Genomic DNA, 13098 nt, shown 5'->3' on the forward strand with positions numbered 1-13098 from the left:
TTCCCTTTCTGTAGGTGGTTATGCTCAAATTCAATTCAGCTCTCAGGTAGAATGTTTTCTTAATTTCAGCCCTGTCTGCAGAAATGACAGGACTGGTAGACTAAAGCAGCATTGTTTTTACGTGCTAGGAAAGAAAATAAAAATATAAACATGACACAAATTATGTCTGCAGTCATCTACCTATTGGATTTTTGTTATTTGTTTGATAGTGTAGAGAATTAATTATGAGTTTTATGAAGTCTGGATGTTACAAAAGGTGTAAAAAGATGGTTCCAGCTGCAAGGAAGTTCCACTCTGATTAAAATGAACTGATTAATTAACTGATGGAATGGGAGGGACACAACTGAGAAGTGCTAAACAGTAAAAGAGAGAGACTAATCCATCATTCTCTGTTTACCCAGATCAATCGGATCACTACGATCCAGACTATGAATTCCTACAGCAGGACCTCTCCAACGCTGATCAGATACCTCAGCAGGTGCCAGGTGGGCCAGGTATCCTCAGCCCATTGCCAGAGTCCTTGGGTGAGTCTGGCTCCCCTTTCCATGGACACACTTTCCAGCTCCCGCAGGGCAGCTCTTCTCCACTGGAATTCTGCAGCCTCTCAGGAGCAGCGCAGCCAACAGAGACTCCTCCAGCTTTGCCAGAGAAGAAGAGGAGGAGTGCAGCCTCCCAGACTCTGGATAACTCTGGCTGCAGGGTGTCCTACGAGAGGCACCCTTCCCAGTATGACAACATCTCTGAGGATGACCTGCAGAATGCTGTGGTTGTCCCATCAATGCCCTTCACACCCTTTGCTGCTGTTCTGCCTTTCCAGCAAGGAAACTCTTCAGCACCAGTGGAATTCATTGCTGATTTTGCTGCTCCAGATTCAAACAGTGACCCAGAAAAGCCGCCGCCTCTGCCAGAGAAGAAAAACAAACACAGTAAGCAAGTTTTTGTGTTTGGGTTTTATTTTTACCTTGCAGTTGTTGTGCTTCTGATCATCACTAAGTAGTGATGATCAAGGTAATGCTCTTGCTTATGTGAGTCTGAGTGTCAAAAGCAGTTGGTCAGTGTCAAAGACATGGAAGGGAAATGTCAGTCCTTTGGTGGGCAAGGAGGGATTCCTGGGGCCAAGAGGGATCCAGGCCCAAGGGAGCTGGAATCACACAGCATCTTCATTACTGTACTGAGACCATTTTACTTCTCTGTTTACCTGAATGGGAATCTTTGAGGCACTCTGCCTTGCAGACCTTTCTGGTCTATTTTCTCTTTTTAAGTCCATTCCCTCCCCCCTTCCCCAATTTTCTTTTCCCACTGCAGAGAAGAGTTGGTTCCTCTCCAAGGGCTCGGAGAAAGCACTGCATTTCTGTCCAAAACCCAACCTTGCCAGAGCAGTTACTTGGCAATAGGAGCACAATCACCCACATGGCTGTGCAAGACAACACTATTAACTAGAGTCCAGTACTGCTGTTTTGCTACAGGATCTCATTTCCTTTGGATGCCTGAGAATTTCCCACATCATTAAAACAAGCAGCCTCTAAAAGCAAAGGCTCCTGTCCCCAGCCAGACTCCTGGCACACCAGGAGTGACCACATCTCAAGCTCACAGCCTCCTTCTGATTTCCTTAATGTTCATGGCTGAAAAATGTGAAACCTCTTGCCAAACAGGCAGCCACAGTGCTCTGCCAGGGAAGGCTGTGGACTGCACGGTGAGATCCAGCAGATATTGGTTTACTGGTCACTGGCTGGCTTTGCAGTTGTGTGTTGCATGAGGAGGTAATGTATACAAGATCTGGATGGAGAGCATCACATTGCATGGTTGGCAGCCCAAGGGAAGAGCTGTTTCAAAGCGCTGAGTTGGCCTTTTGGCTCCTTTTTTGAATTTTATAGACTTCTCACTGAGAATTATTTTTGCCTGGAGAGGTTGTGGACTTCCTGTCCCTGGAGGTGTTCCAGGACAGGCTGGATGGGACTCTGAGCAACCTGGCCTAGAGGAAGGTGTCCCTGGCCATGGCAGGGGGGTTGAAGCTGGATTCTTTAAGGTCTCTTCCAACCCAAACCAGTCTACCTGACCACTGCAGATTTTTTAGTTGCATTCATGAGACACTGAGAACTTGTTTTAGATTGTCTATACTCCACAGTATACCACACCGTGGATTTGTGGTTGCTAGTTTTACTTTTATTTTCAGCATTTAAAAGACCAGTCAAACACTGCTCGGGCTCTGTGGTGATACCCAGGATATTTTTTGCCCAGAGGCTGATGCATGTAGATATTCTTGTGTAATCACATAGGGCTGCTTCCACAACCCCAACAAAATCCTGGGATCTGGGGGAGATGCATGGATTTGTTAAGTAGATTCACACACATGGGACTTGGTTGTAGTGCCTTTGTTGTGGGTCATCTTTTGGTAGCTGGCAGGAAGTGTTGCAGCAGAGACTCTGATGGGCTTTTTATTGGTAATATGCAGAAGGTCTGCTTGAGTTAACCTCGTGTTTTGCTGTGAGCTGTGCTCAGAGGGACCTCCAAGAGTTGACTTCTGTATAATTTAAACAGAGGAGTGAAAGGGCTTTTAGTCTGGCATGAGTTGTGGTTATTTTACTGTGCTGTAAGACTACATGTTACTGTGCTAGGGGCAAATTACTGCAGACTTGTGCTTGAGCACCAGCATTGTGCTCCTGCTGAACAAGACACAGACACGGAACAGCTTCTGCCATTAAGAGCCCAGAGTCAGAAATAACAAGATCCTTTCCCCAAACAGCTTGGAAACTACTGGTGAGGCACTTATTCATGTTTCCCTCCCTGTCAGTGGGAACAAAATGCAGCCTGGTGCCCAGTGAGCAGCTGGTATTTAACTGCAGGAACCACGCTGAGGGCAGGCTGGGCTTAGCCAGCGGATAATGCAAGCTCTGTGAAGAGCAGCTCTCCTCCCAGGGGTGACAGCAACGACTGGCTCATTTGACCTTGACTTCTCCACTGAGTTGATGTGTGGTATAGCTTAACAATGTCCATTATTTTGGCTCTTGCCCATGCACACAAATCTGTTGTGCCATTGCAGGGCTCAGCTGCCAACAGCGCCAGGGACAGGCTGGGCTGTCAGTGAGCTCTCCAAGGGGAATGCTGCTGTGCCTCACCTTAGTGCCTTAGTTCTGATCATCTCCTAATAACCCCTTTAGACTGCAGCAACCACTGGTCCTCTCCTGCTGCTTCTAGGACTGGTGGCTCCTGGGAGAGCAGTACCTGTGATTTCTGCCATATGGGCAGAGCTGGTGTGTGCTGGAAATCCCTGAGCAGCTTTAGCTCCTTCAGAAATGACAGCCAAGGCACTGCAAGCAGATTGCTGGGAAGGTGTTCCTAGCCTCAGTCTGAGATTTCATGCTTTTTTTTTTTTAATTTCACATGTTTTCTGTCTGGGTTAGGAACTGACATAAGCTGGGCATGTGGTGGGAGAGGTTTCTCTCTCACGCCTCCCTTCTCTCCCGGGGTGCTGCCTTGAGACTGTCACTCCACCCCAGCTGCTCACTGGGGACTTGCAGCCCCCATCCCTCCCTCTGCACAGTTGCTGCAGGGCGTGCAGCCTGAGCTGAGCTGCTGATGTAATTTCCCATCTGCTTTTTAAATTTCTGCCTTGTTAAAAGCCAGAGTGGAGAGGAGGAGAGAAGACCCTTTGCAAACAGCAGTCATGGGAGTGGTCTTGCTCTGACTGTGCTGTTCAAGATTGGCAGGATTCTAATGATGCCCATTTTAATTTGCACTCTGCAGGGTCTGCTCCTGAGCCAGGTTTGTATTTCACCATCCCAACTGTTTTTCACGTTGCTTAAAAACAAAGATGACAAAGTAGAAGCAGAGACATGCTCACCTGCCCAGGGCCAGTTGTAACAAGCCAGGCAGGGAAGCTGCCATGACGATGGGATGCATTAGCCCCATAAAGAGCTGAGATAAAAGAGCTCTTCATTATTCCCTTGAAGATTGAGTTAAGGCTCCCGACAGCATTCAGGCTCACTGCCTTGAGTTACAGTGATTTAATTTTACCCAAGTGTCTAATGTGATGCCCTTTCCACCAACACTTCCGAGCTGTGGTGTCATTCCGGTGTTTGGTGTCATTCCAGGAGCTCACAGCTATTGATCCTGAGTGGTGTCTGCAGATCTGGGTGTTCAGTGAAGCCCTGGTTTTGTAGGTGACTCAACATGAAGGGTTGATCTGAATTCAGCAGTGCCTGCTGCATGATGCCAGCACTGCCAGGCCTGCCTTCTTGGCTTTTGTCCTGCTCTGTTGATGAGCTCTCCAAATGTGGTCTTTCCCTCGAGCTCTTGTCCTCTACACTTCTGCAAGGACTCCTGATCTTTAGTTCAGTTTTGCTGCCAGAGAAATATCTTTCATAAGCCTTCTTTAGATCTTGTCCCCTGGAGTTGTTGTATGGTAGCAGTAGGAGCACCTTAGCTAGCTGAATCACTGACACTTGAAAAGACTATTTTAGTAATTCTGTATTTCCTACACTTTTACCATGATTCCAAATAAGAGAATATTTCCAGAACCTGCTTCCTTTCACTGTGAAGTGTGCTGGGAAGGAGGAGGAGGAGGGAGTCTGAGAGAGGGAGAGGGGCAAAGCTCAGGTGGCAGGGAGAGTTGGAGGTCAGAATTCCAGCAGCCTTGGCAGAGCTGTGCAGGACTGGCTGTACTGCAGGACACGAACAGCTTGTCCACTGGCAGGACTGTGGGGTCACAGGATGGGGACAGCAGGTGTTACCGGTTAGGACTGAAATCCATCAGCTCCATTTCCTGCACTTCCATTGCCTCGACCTCTTTTTTTTCATTATTTCTTTTTTTTTTCTCTCTTTATTCTATTTCTTGTAGGAGGATTATAATTCTTTCGGGGAAGGACAGCTGTTTTAGCTCCATTTCTAAATGGAGTTTAAAATATTAGAGGAAATCTGAAAAAAGGTGCCCAAGACAGGTGCAAAGCAACTCCTTCCTGCTGACACATTTGCAGGGCTGCATCCTGTTTAAAGGCTGGCCCAGAGGTCTGCTTGGCAGGTGAACAGAGGACTTTGCCTTGCAGCCAGTGTGGGAACCAACTTCATGATGTGCAGATCCTGCATTGTGCTCGTTGTATTTATAGCTTCCACTGAAGTCATCCACTCCTTTCAGCTGTATGACTGAAATGCCAGCAGAAGCTGAATAATTGCCACCAAATGACCAGATTTACAAAAAGTGACAACTGCTTGTTTATCAGGAGGAAGGGAGGGATGATCACAGTGCCTTGTGCATGACAGCATGTTTACAAGGCCTTGGTTAGTCCTCTCCCTGACACTTAAATACATCTGTTTCTCCTGTTCTCAGGTGGATAGAAGAGACTTCTTTCTTTATTTTACTTTACTTAGTACACTTCTGATCTTCAATAATTGGGGTGGGTTTGTAGTCTTAGTAGTCTTTCTATGGTCATAGTAGTCTTTCTATGGCACTGGATGTCATCCTCCCCTTCCAACACTAAAACACTGCAGCAGTAACTAATCCTCTGTCAGAGCTGCATAGGCTGACCTGGGTGGGGTTTTTCATGGAAATGCCTCCTAGACTAGATTTGGTCCCATTTAATGTTTCTTTTGAGCCACATCTCACAAAAGCTCTTGAATCAGTTGGATTTCAGATGGTAATTTGCTTTAAAAGGAAACAGGAGCAAAGGGTGTTGGATTTGAGCTAAGGAGATAGGAACACATGGTCAGTGGCTCTTTTAGAAGGTAAATATTTTGTACCAGCATAGGCAGTGGCATTTAAAGAGGCTGAGGGAGAGGTGCACCCAGTCTCACAGGTAGGTGTTCTCTGATAACAGTTTTATCAGCTTGATAGAGTGGAGAAACACTGTACACCTCCTTGTTCTAGAGATCTCTCTGACTGCAGGTATGAGACTTACTGTAGACACAAGAATTATTGTAGATTTATTGTCAAGGTTGCATTGTTACACTCCTGAAAAGTAGACTGACGCTATTCTGGATTTTTGGTGACTTTGGACATTAGCTGTTGAGAAATGTCCTCAGAATTGTCACGGATTATATGAGGATTTGGGCTAAGCATCAATAAATCAGACTTCTCAAGTTGCAGTTTGGAGACCTCATTGGTTCTAGAGCATGATCAGCTGTGTTTGTGGCTTGTTTGGATATTCGGATCCTTTGCTGCAAGGTGGATGGCAGCTGTGTGGGAGCACAGCCAGGGGTCCCTGCTGAGAAGGACCACCTGCCTGCTGCCCCTCAGCTGGGCTCTGCAGCCCAGGGACAGCCAGTGTGACCTCTCTTTGCCTTGCAGTGATGGCCTACATGCAGTTTGTGGAAGATTACTCAGAGCCACAGCCGTCCATGTTCTACCAGACCCCTCAGAACGAGCACATCTACCAGAAGAAGAACAAGTACCTCAGGGAAGTCTACGGGATCAATGACTCCTTCATCAGCTTAGACTCCTCTCAAGAGCTGGCACCCCCTCCTGCTCTCCCACCCAAGCAGCGGCAGCTGGTGAGTGACACCTCAGGGACACCTGGCAGAGCCACCAGACTGCCAGGAGCAGCTCTGCTCTTGCTGCTCCTGGTTGCTTCTGCCAGGCTGTGGTGGTGGGAGGATGTCTGGCTGGTGTTACCACATGGTGCTCCTTGGCAGCTTGTGAACATGGCTTTAGGCATTTTGCATCCTGTACATTTCTGCTGCTTTGTAACCCCACATTCAGATCGCTCCCCATAAGCTTTGAAAGTCCTAAAAATGCCCTAAAAATTAAACATTCATCTTCCACACACCAGGGCTGAATCTATGCCAGGCTTGTGTAACAACTGCTTGGAAAATTTTGACACACACTGAGCAGCACGATTTTCAAGAGATTGCTGCATTGTTGTTCCCAATGCTGTTTCGCAACTGTTGTCAGAGATGCCATCACTAATAACTGTTTAAACATAACTGCTTTTATGGTATTATGCACAGACCTTTGGTATAGCCACCACTTCACTCGTGCATGTTTCCCCCACATTAATCCCTTTGTGTGATTCAGATTTTACCTGTTTCTCAGAGATCTGCTGGCCCCATAGAGTGCCAGCATAGAGAGGCACATCCACATGTGGGTGGATGGTGGGTTTGACAGCACAGAAAGGGCCATTTTCCATGTGGAAGATGAAATCCTGGGCTCAGTGATGTTTCTGACCTTACTGAAGCAAGGATTTTGTCCCATTTCTTGTTAAGGGTTTTCCTTTCCTTTCTTTTCTCTTTTTTTTTCTTTCCCAACTCCAACCTTAGAGATTTTATTTATATTAATTACATTAATTATCTTATTTGCTCTGTTACAAATTCTTTTGTGCTGATGTAGCTTACTTAAATTTGCCATGGTATTAACAAAATGGGAGGAAATTTGGGAACAGAGCCATGGTCTTACCATCATGAGGGTGACTCTTGCAGTATTTCTTCATGCTGTCTGTGCTAAAGTTTGACTGTCCCAGAGTGTTACTTTCTAACTCTAATTTTGGGATTTGCATAACTACATTCCTGTGATGCAAGTAGGAGTCCTAAAAAGACAAAGTGACATTTTTGGCTAAGCTAAACTGAGTATTATGCATTAATTCTTTGTGGGGACAAGATTTTAAATGCCAGAGTCCCATCTGCTTTGCAGGGACACTAAAGAATCTCCAGGACTCATCTCTGGAGGATCAGGCAGTTCTCCAGGGTCTGTGGTCCCCATCAGTGTGACCCTTGCACTGTCACCTTGCAGTCCCTTGCCTGCCTCCCCCTCCTCGAGGTGGCTGCACAGTCATCATCAGAGTCTGCAAAGCACAGATTTACTGCAGCCATTGTGCAGAAGGAGAATTCTGCTCCTGTCCTGGATTCCTCAGCTGAAGCAAAGCATTTTTTTTGCTTCCCTTTAATCACTGTCTGGGCAGCCAAGATGTCACTGCTTTGCCTGCTGGCCATTCTCCTCCTTTTGCAAGCTGATACCATCAAGGTGTTGCTTGCAGTTCCCCTGAAGCAAAGGTTTCTTCAAGTGCAGCCTCCCATCCTTCATCTCTCTGTTGGGAAAGAGGTGTGAGCAGGTGATGGCTTATTCAACAATCCTGTAAAAGCCATCAGACTCTTGTTCTTCTGCTCCTGCTGCCCTGAGTGTTTTTGAAATGGCAAATCAAATGGGCATCAGCTGCTCTAGCAGCAAGTTTTGCTGGATGGACTCCTCTGTAATATAATAATGAGGAAGTCCTTTCTTGTCAGCTTCAGATCTTAACCAAAAATGAGATTATATGTTTACACTGTATGTTTTATTCAACAAGTCAGAGCTAAGAAAGCCTAAGTATACCTTATCCTTCCTCAGTCTCCTTCCTGTAGTGGAATTCAGGAGAAATTCCTTGCCAGGATTTATCACTTACAATGTAATAGCTGCCTCCTGTGCAAGTGATTATAATCTTAGACTGAATAGAGGAATGTCAGGACATCACTGTCACCCAGTATCCCAGCAGTACCAGTGAGGACCCACAGCTCACTCTGGGGAGGCCAAGTTCCCAATCTTCAGGTTGCCACAAAAAATAGTAGTCTGCCAGAATGATGTGCTTAAAGCCAGCTCCTCCTTTGGGCATGTGCCCCACACCATGGAGGGAAAAGGGCAGTGAGGAACAGCTTGTCTGTGCTAGCAGCAGCTGTCCATGGGTGAGAGGGGAGGGGGAGGCAGGAGTTTATTTTTTAAGGGATTTGTGAAACAAAGCAGATTTGAATTGTGATTTTTGCCGTGCCTCTTGAGCTCAGGAAGGGCATATTGGTGTGTCTGGCTCTGATGAACTGCATGAATAGCTGTTTGTTTAGCCAGCCATTATATGCATTGTTTTACAGTTAGCGTTCCTTGCTTTACTCATCGCCTTTTCTGTGCTCTCTTTCTCTGTGTCTTGTGTCTCCTGCTTTCTTCCCCCTCCTCAGCAGGCCTCCTATGCTGCCTCTTCTTTCTCTTCTGTCTCCTACTGTGTCCAGCAACCTAAAGTGCCCTTCACCCCCGAGGACTGCGGTGCCACTCAGGGCCTCACTATGTCAGTCTCTAACTCCTTTCTCAGCCGGCACAGCTCCTTTCCTGTGCACTCGGTGAGTTCTCTGCTCTGCAACACGTGGGTGTTGTCTTATTGCTGATCACTTGGGTGCAAATTCTCTGCTTAGCCTCTCAGGTAAAGGTGGAGGATCCTTTGGGGGATTTTGAACTCTTGTAGTCACCAGCCTTTAGTCACCAGGTGGGGAAAATGGTGTGGAAATGTCACTAAGTGTAAATGTCACTAAGTGAAGCCTGGGGAGGTGTAGCTTTCTTTGTGTTTACATGTCCATGGTGACATTAGTGGTGGGGGACTGAGCAAGGAGAGCTGGCCTGTGTGCCCAGGCACACTCCTGTGACCTCTCTGTGCCCCAGGCTGCACATTGGAACTGCAAAGTCTTTTTGTCCCATTGCATAATGCCAGTGATGTGGATGAGTCAATTAAAGGCTGCTGTGTGAGTCTGGCCTTGGGAGAAATAACAAGATGCTGTCCCTGAAATCATGGATTTAGTCAAACATGTGGAACAGGGGCTGCAGCTCCTTAATTTTTTTTTCCAGAAAACAGCCTCTGCTAGATCTTCCATCTCATTTTTGCCTGTCTGCTTCCCTTCACATCTCCATGGTCCCAAACAAGCTCAGTGTGCTTGTTATGATTTGCTGATGGATGAGCAGGGTTTTCTCTCCTACAGCACTTGTGAGCAGCCTGAAGAGAGAATGGCAGGAGGAGCTGGAAATCATTTAAATCAAAATAGTATTAGGCACTGCTTAAATCTCTGATCAGCTGCTTAAATTAAATGGTGGTAATAACAAAGTGTTAACATAATGAAATTAAACTCAACCATGGGATTCCACCAGCTCATCAGTGTGGGGCTCGTTTGCATGTAAAACTGTGTGGTTATGCTCTGATTGCCATGTGATGACAATTGAGAATACACTATCTTTTGACAGTGACCTGGATGTTTAGTAAATTAGGCTTCTTCTGGAGAAGAAATTATCAGACAAGACTTGAGAAGATTCAGAAGTGTTCAATTAATTTAATATTAGATGTTTGAAAACAGTATCCTCCCACTGTGCCACTGCTATCTCCCCATTTCAGCACTTATTCATTCTTTAAAAATTAGTGATAATCATTGGTCCAAAGAAGAAGAAAGTATTCAAGTGCTTTACAAGTAGTGCTACTTCACAAGCCATGAATGAAAGCTTTTGGCTTCCACTTGTGTGAGAGAGAGCAGTATCATAGCTTTGCTGCACAGATGAAAAGGCTGCGGGGTTGCAAGGTTAGTGCTTGCATAAATTTGTGGTAAACAGTTCTAAAATTTGAAGTGAAAGTCCTGAATTGTGCAGCTCTCTTATTTGGTAGTGATATTGCAAGCAAAACGTGGAACTGCCGGACTAGGTAAAAGCATTTAACTATTTTTGATTTAACTGAGAGGCTATAAATATGATTCTGTGATGTTCTAAAAATATGTGGGCACTTTGATTTAAGAAAGCGTCCTTGTTGGATTAAATGGTTACTACCTACTAAATTGCTCTGACCCGTTCTCATCTCACTTTGGACTATATTACTTTGAATATATTATTTTAAGAAATATTAAAACTTCATTAAAAATCCCCACTCATTTTTGCAAGGTTTTGATGAGGGGTGAAATAAATGCTGGAGTATGAGGAGCAGTGAGAATGATTAGACAGTGCACTGTCAAATGCACATAGGAAATAAACTGAACTAAAAATGGTGATTTTTCCATTAGTGCCTTTAAATTAGGATAAGCTCATAGTTTCTCATTACTCTATCTGGTCTATTTTTTTCACAGCCAAAAAAGAGATTTTCACTATGAAAGTATCTCTTTGAGCTGCGAAATACCAATGTCCTTACATGCATCATAGCTGACCCATGTAATGCCATAACCACGGTTTATCCCATTTCCCCCATCCCTAATAAGCCAGAGATGTGAAACAGCTGTGGAGGTTTGGATCCCTCCCAGGGTGACACCCTCTATCAGCCCTGGAAGGACCAGAGCCCCTCCTGCAAGTCCTCCTTGGGCTTTCACTGAAGGGATGCTATGAGCTGCAGCAGAACACTTCAGGGTGTTGCTCTGCTCCTCATATTCTCACAGCTTCATTTCTCCTCTCTCCCTAGAGAAAGGCCACTCAAGTGAGTGTTGTGGTGAACAATAAACCTGGCAAAAGTCAGTGTTAGCTCCCACCAGCCCCAGCAAAGGAGTCAGTGGAAGGAGAGCACACCTTTCAGGCACTACCAGCTGAGCAGTTGGCCTCTTGTGCACCCAGACAGCAGTGGGGACTATCAGATCTTCTAAAATTATATGTCTCCTGCATAAATCATTATTCATTCTGCACAGGAAGCAAAAACCTCCTTGGATCAATAGCAGGAAGTCCGAGCTGCTAAACATGATGGCCATCCACTGACCCACGTTCTGCTTGTTATCCCCTTAGCTCTGTGCTCCAGGTGAAGGATTAGTGCCTTACTACTGATTTACACGGCTTAAAAACACTGTTCTCAGACAGCAAAAAAAAGGTGAAGTTGTTCAGAGCATCTTTTAATTTTTAATGCATGAATTTTTCCAGAGCCCTGACTTCTTTCCCTCCAATCAGCACTGCAGAGGCTGTTGCAGCCCAGCTGCCACCACTGCTCTGTCAGCCCACTAATTGTGCTTTTCCCTCCTTTGCAGGAAATTGTGTCAGAGGTAATAGCTTTTACTGGATAGAGGCAGATCTTGAGCAACTGGATCAAACCTCATGGGTTTGGCAAGTTGAGCTGTTTTTTAACCGAGTCTGACTCGTGTCTGGCCTGTGTGCCAGCAGGGGTTGTGTTGGTGGTGTGGGCTGGTGTGCATCATGTTCCCCATGCCCTGGACAGCTGAGCCTTTAAATCCTCACTGGGGGGACAACTGGATTGTACTGTCAAGAATCATTCAAGGCATTCCCACCTCTTTTGAAAGCACTAGGCAGTAGGAAAGGAGGTGTGCAGCAAGAAGGCATCGTCCTTGGTTATAGTTGGCAGTAATTTCTCTCCAGCTGATCACCTCCTTCCCTTCTTCTCCTGAGCACAGAGCTGCTGTCCCTTGGTTCAATCAATCCTTGTGCTGTTTGCCTGGGAATGGGTGGGCAGGTATGCCAGCAGCAGGGATAATCAGATCTTGAAATCTTGTTGCTTCCTGGCAGCTGGAGAGCTCTGCACTGATAGAGGAAATCATCCAGGGATGAGCTCCACTGCTGCCCATCCTCACATTTTCCACCAAGGGCTGCAGAAAGTCTTGTGGAAGCTTTTCCTTGCTGAAACAAGGAACAGTTGTATCTCCAAGGCATGCACACGCCATTAGTGGAAATTTGGCTGCATCCTCTACTGTGGAGAAATAACTTGCCTTTTCTCAAAATGTTGTTTTTTCTTATGTTTTCTTTTTAATTAAGAAACATTTCCAGTAATTTTCCAGAAGCCAATTGGCTGTCAGATTCCAGCAGAAGGCGCAAGCGATTTCCTTATGAAAGCTCCAGTTCAGCACTTCTGTTCTCACTTGTTCCCACCATTCTTGAGCAAATTGAGCAAGTGCATAGAAAATCCACAGCAACTGTTTTTCTTTCTTGTGTGTGTGCTAACGTATGTTCAGGAAAAGGGGGGTCAGATAAATGATTAAAGGCGTGCACGACTCAGACATGTGCTTCCCATGTTTTCCCTGCCTTGTTCTCATTCCTGGAGCTCACTCCCAGCCTGCAGCACACACCAGGCTCTGGCCCTCAGCAGAGACCAAGCTGTTCTCATTCATATGGTGGGAGTCTCAATCAAAGCACGACTGGGAAGTCATAATGTGTTTGTTCATTTCTGTCCTAAGGTTTTGGCTCCTTAATTTGGAGCAGAGGGAAGGGGGAATGAAAAGATTTGCATCCCTTTAACCAGCTGCTGAGTCGTAGGTATTGTTTTGCCTTTCCTGTTTAGCATTCCTTTTGTGTTTGTGTTCATTTCCATTGCCCATGGCAGGGCTGGACACTGATATTAATAGTGCTGGTGTCTGCTGGCATCACTGGATCCTGCTGCTGAAAACCACTTCCTCTGGGGGTTTATACATTTTCCTTGCAGTTGG

General features: G+C 45.9%; 1 protein-coding gene across 7 annotated transcripts in view; it reads left to right on the plus strand.

The window, feature by feature from the left end:
- RAPGEF1 (Rap guanine nucleotide exchange factor 1) overlaps window positions 1-13098 on the plus strand; it is an 82091-nt gene that overhangs the window by 46484 nt on the left and 22509 nt on the right. For 3 of the 7 annotated variants that reach the window (XM_085076965.1, XM_085076963.1, XM_085076966.1), the window contains 3 exons: window positions 402-926; window positions 6281-6483; window positions 8905-9063. In XM_085076965.1, coding sequence (XP_084933091.1) covers window positions 402-926; window positions 6281-6483; window positions 8905-9063 — 887 coding nt within the window. The remainder of the gene's footprint in view (window positions 1-401; window positions 927-6280; window positions 6484-8904; window positions 9064-13098) is intronic. The other 4 variants (XM_085076964.1, XM_085076967.1, XM_085076968.1 and 1 more) reach the window with 2 other exon arrangements.

Source organism: Lichenostomus cassidix, chromosome 17 (assembly GCF_008360975.1).
Source record: "Lichenostomus cassidix isolate B80296 chromosome 17, HeHo_3.0, whole genome shotgun sequence".
Lineage (NCBI taxonomy): Eukaryota > Metazoa > Chordata > Aves > Passeriformes > Meliphagidae > Lichenostomus > Lichenostomus cassidix.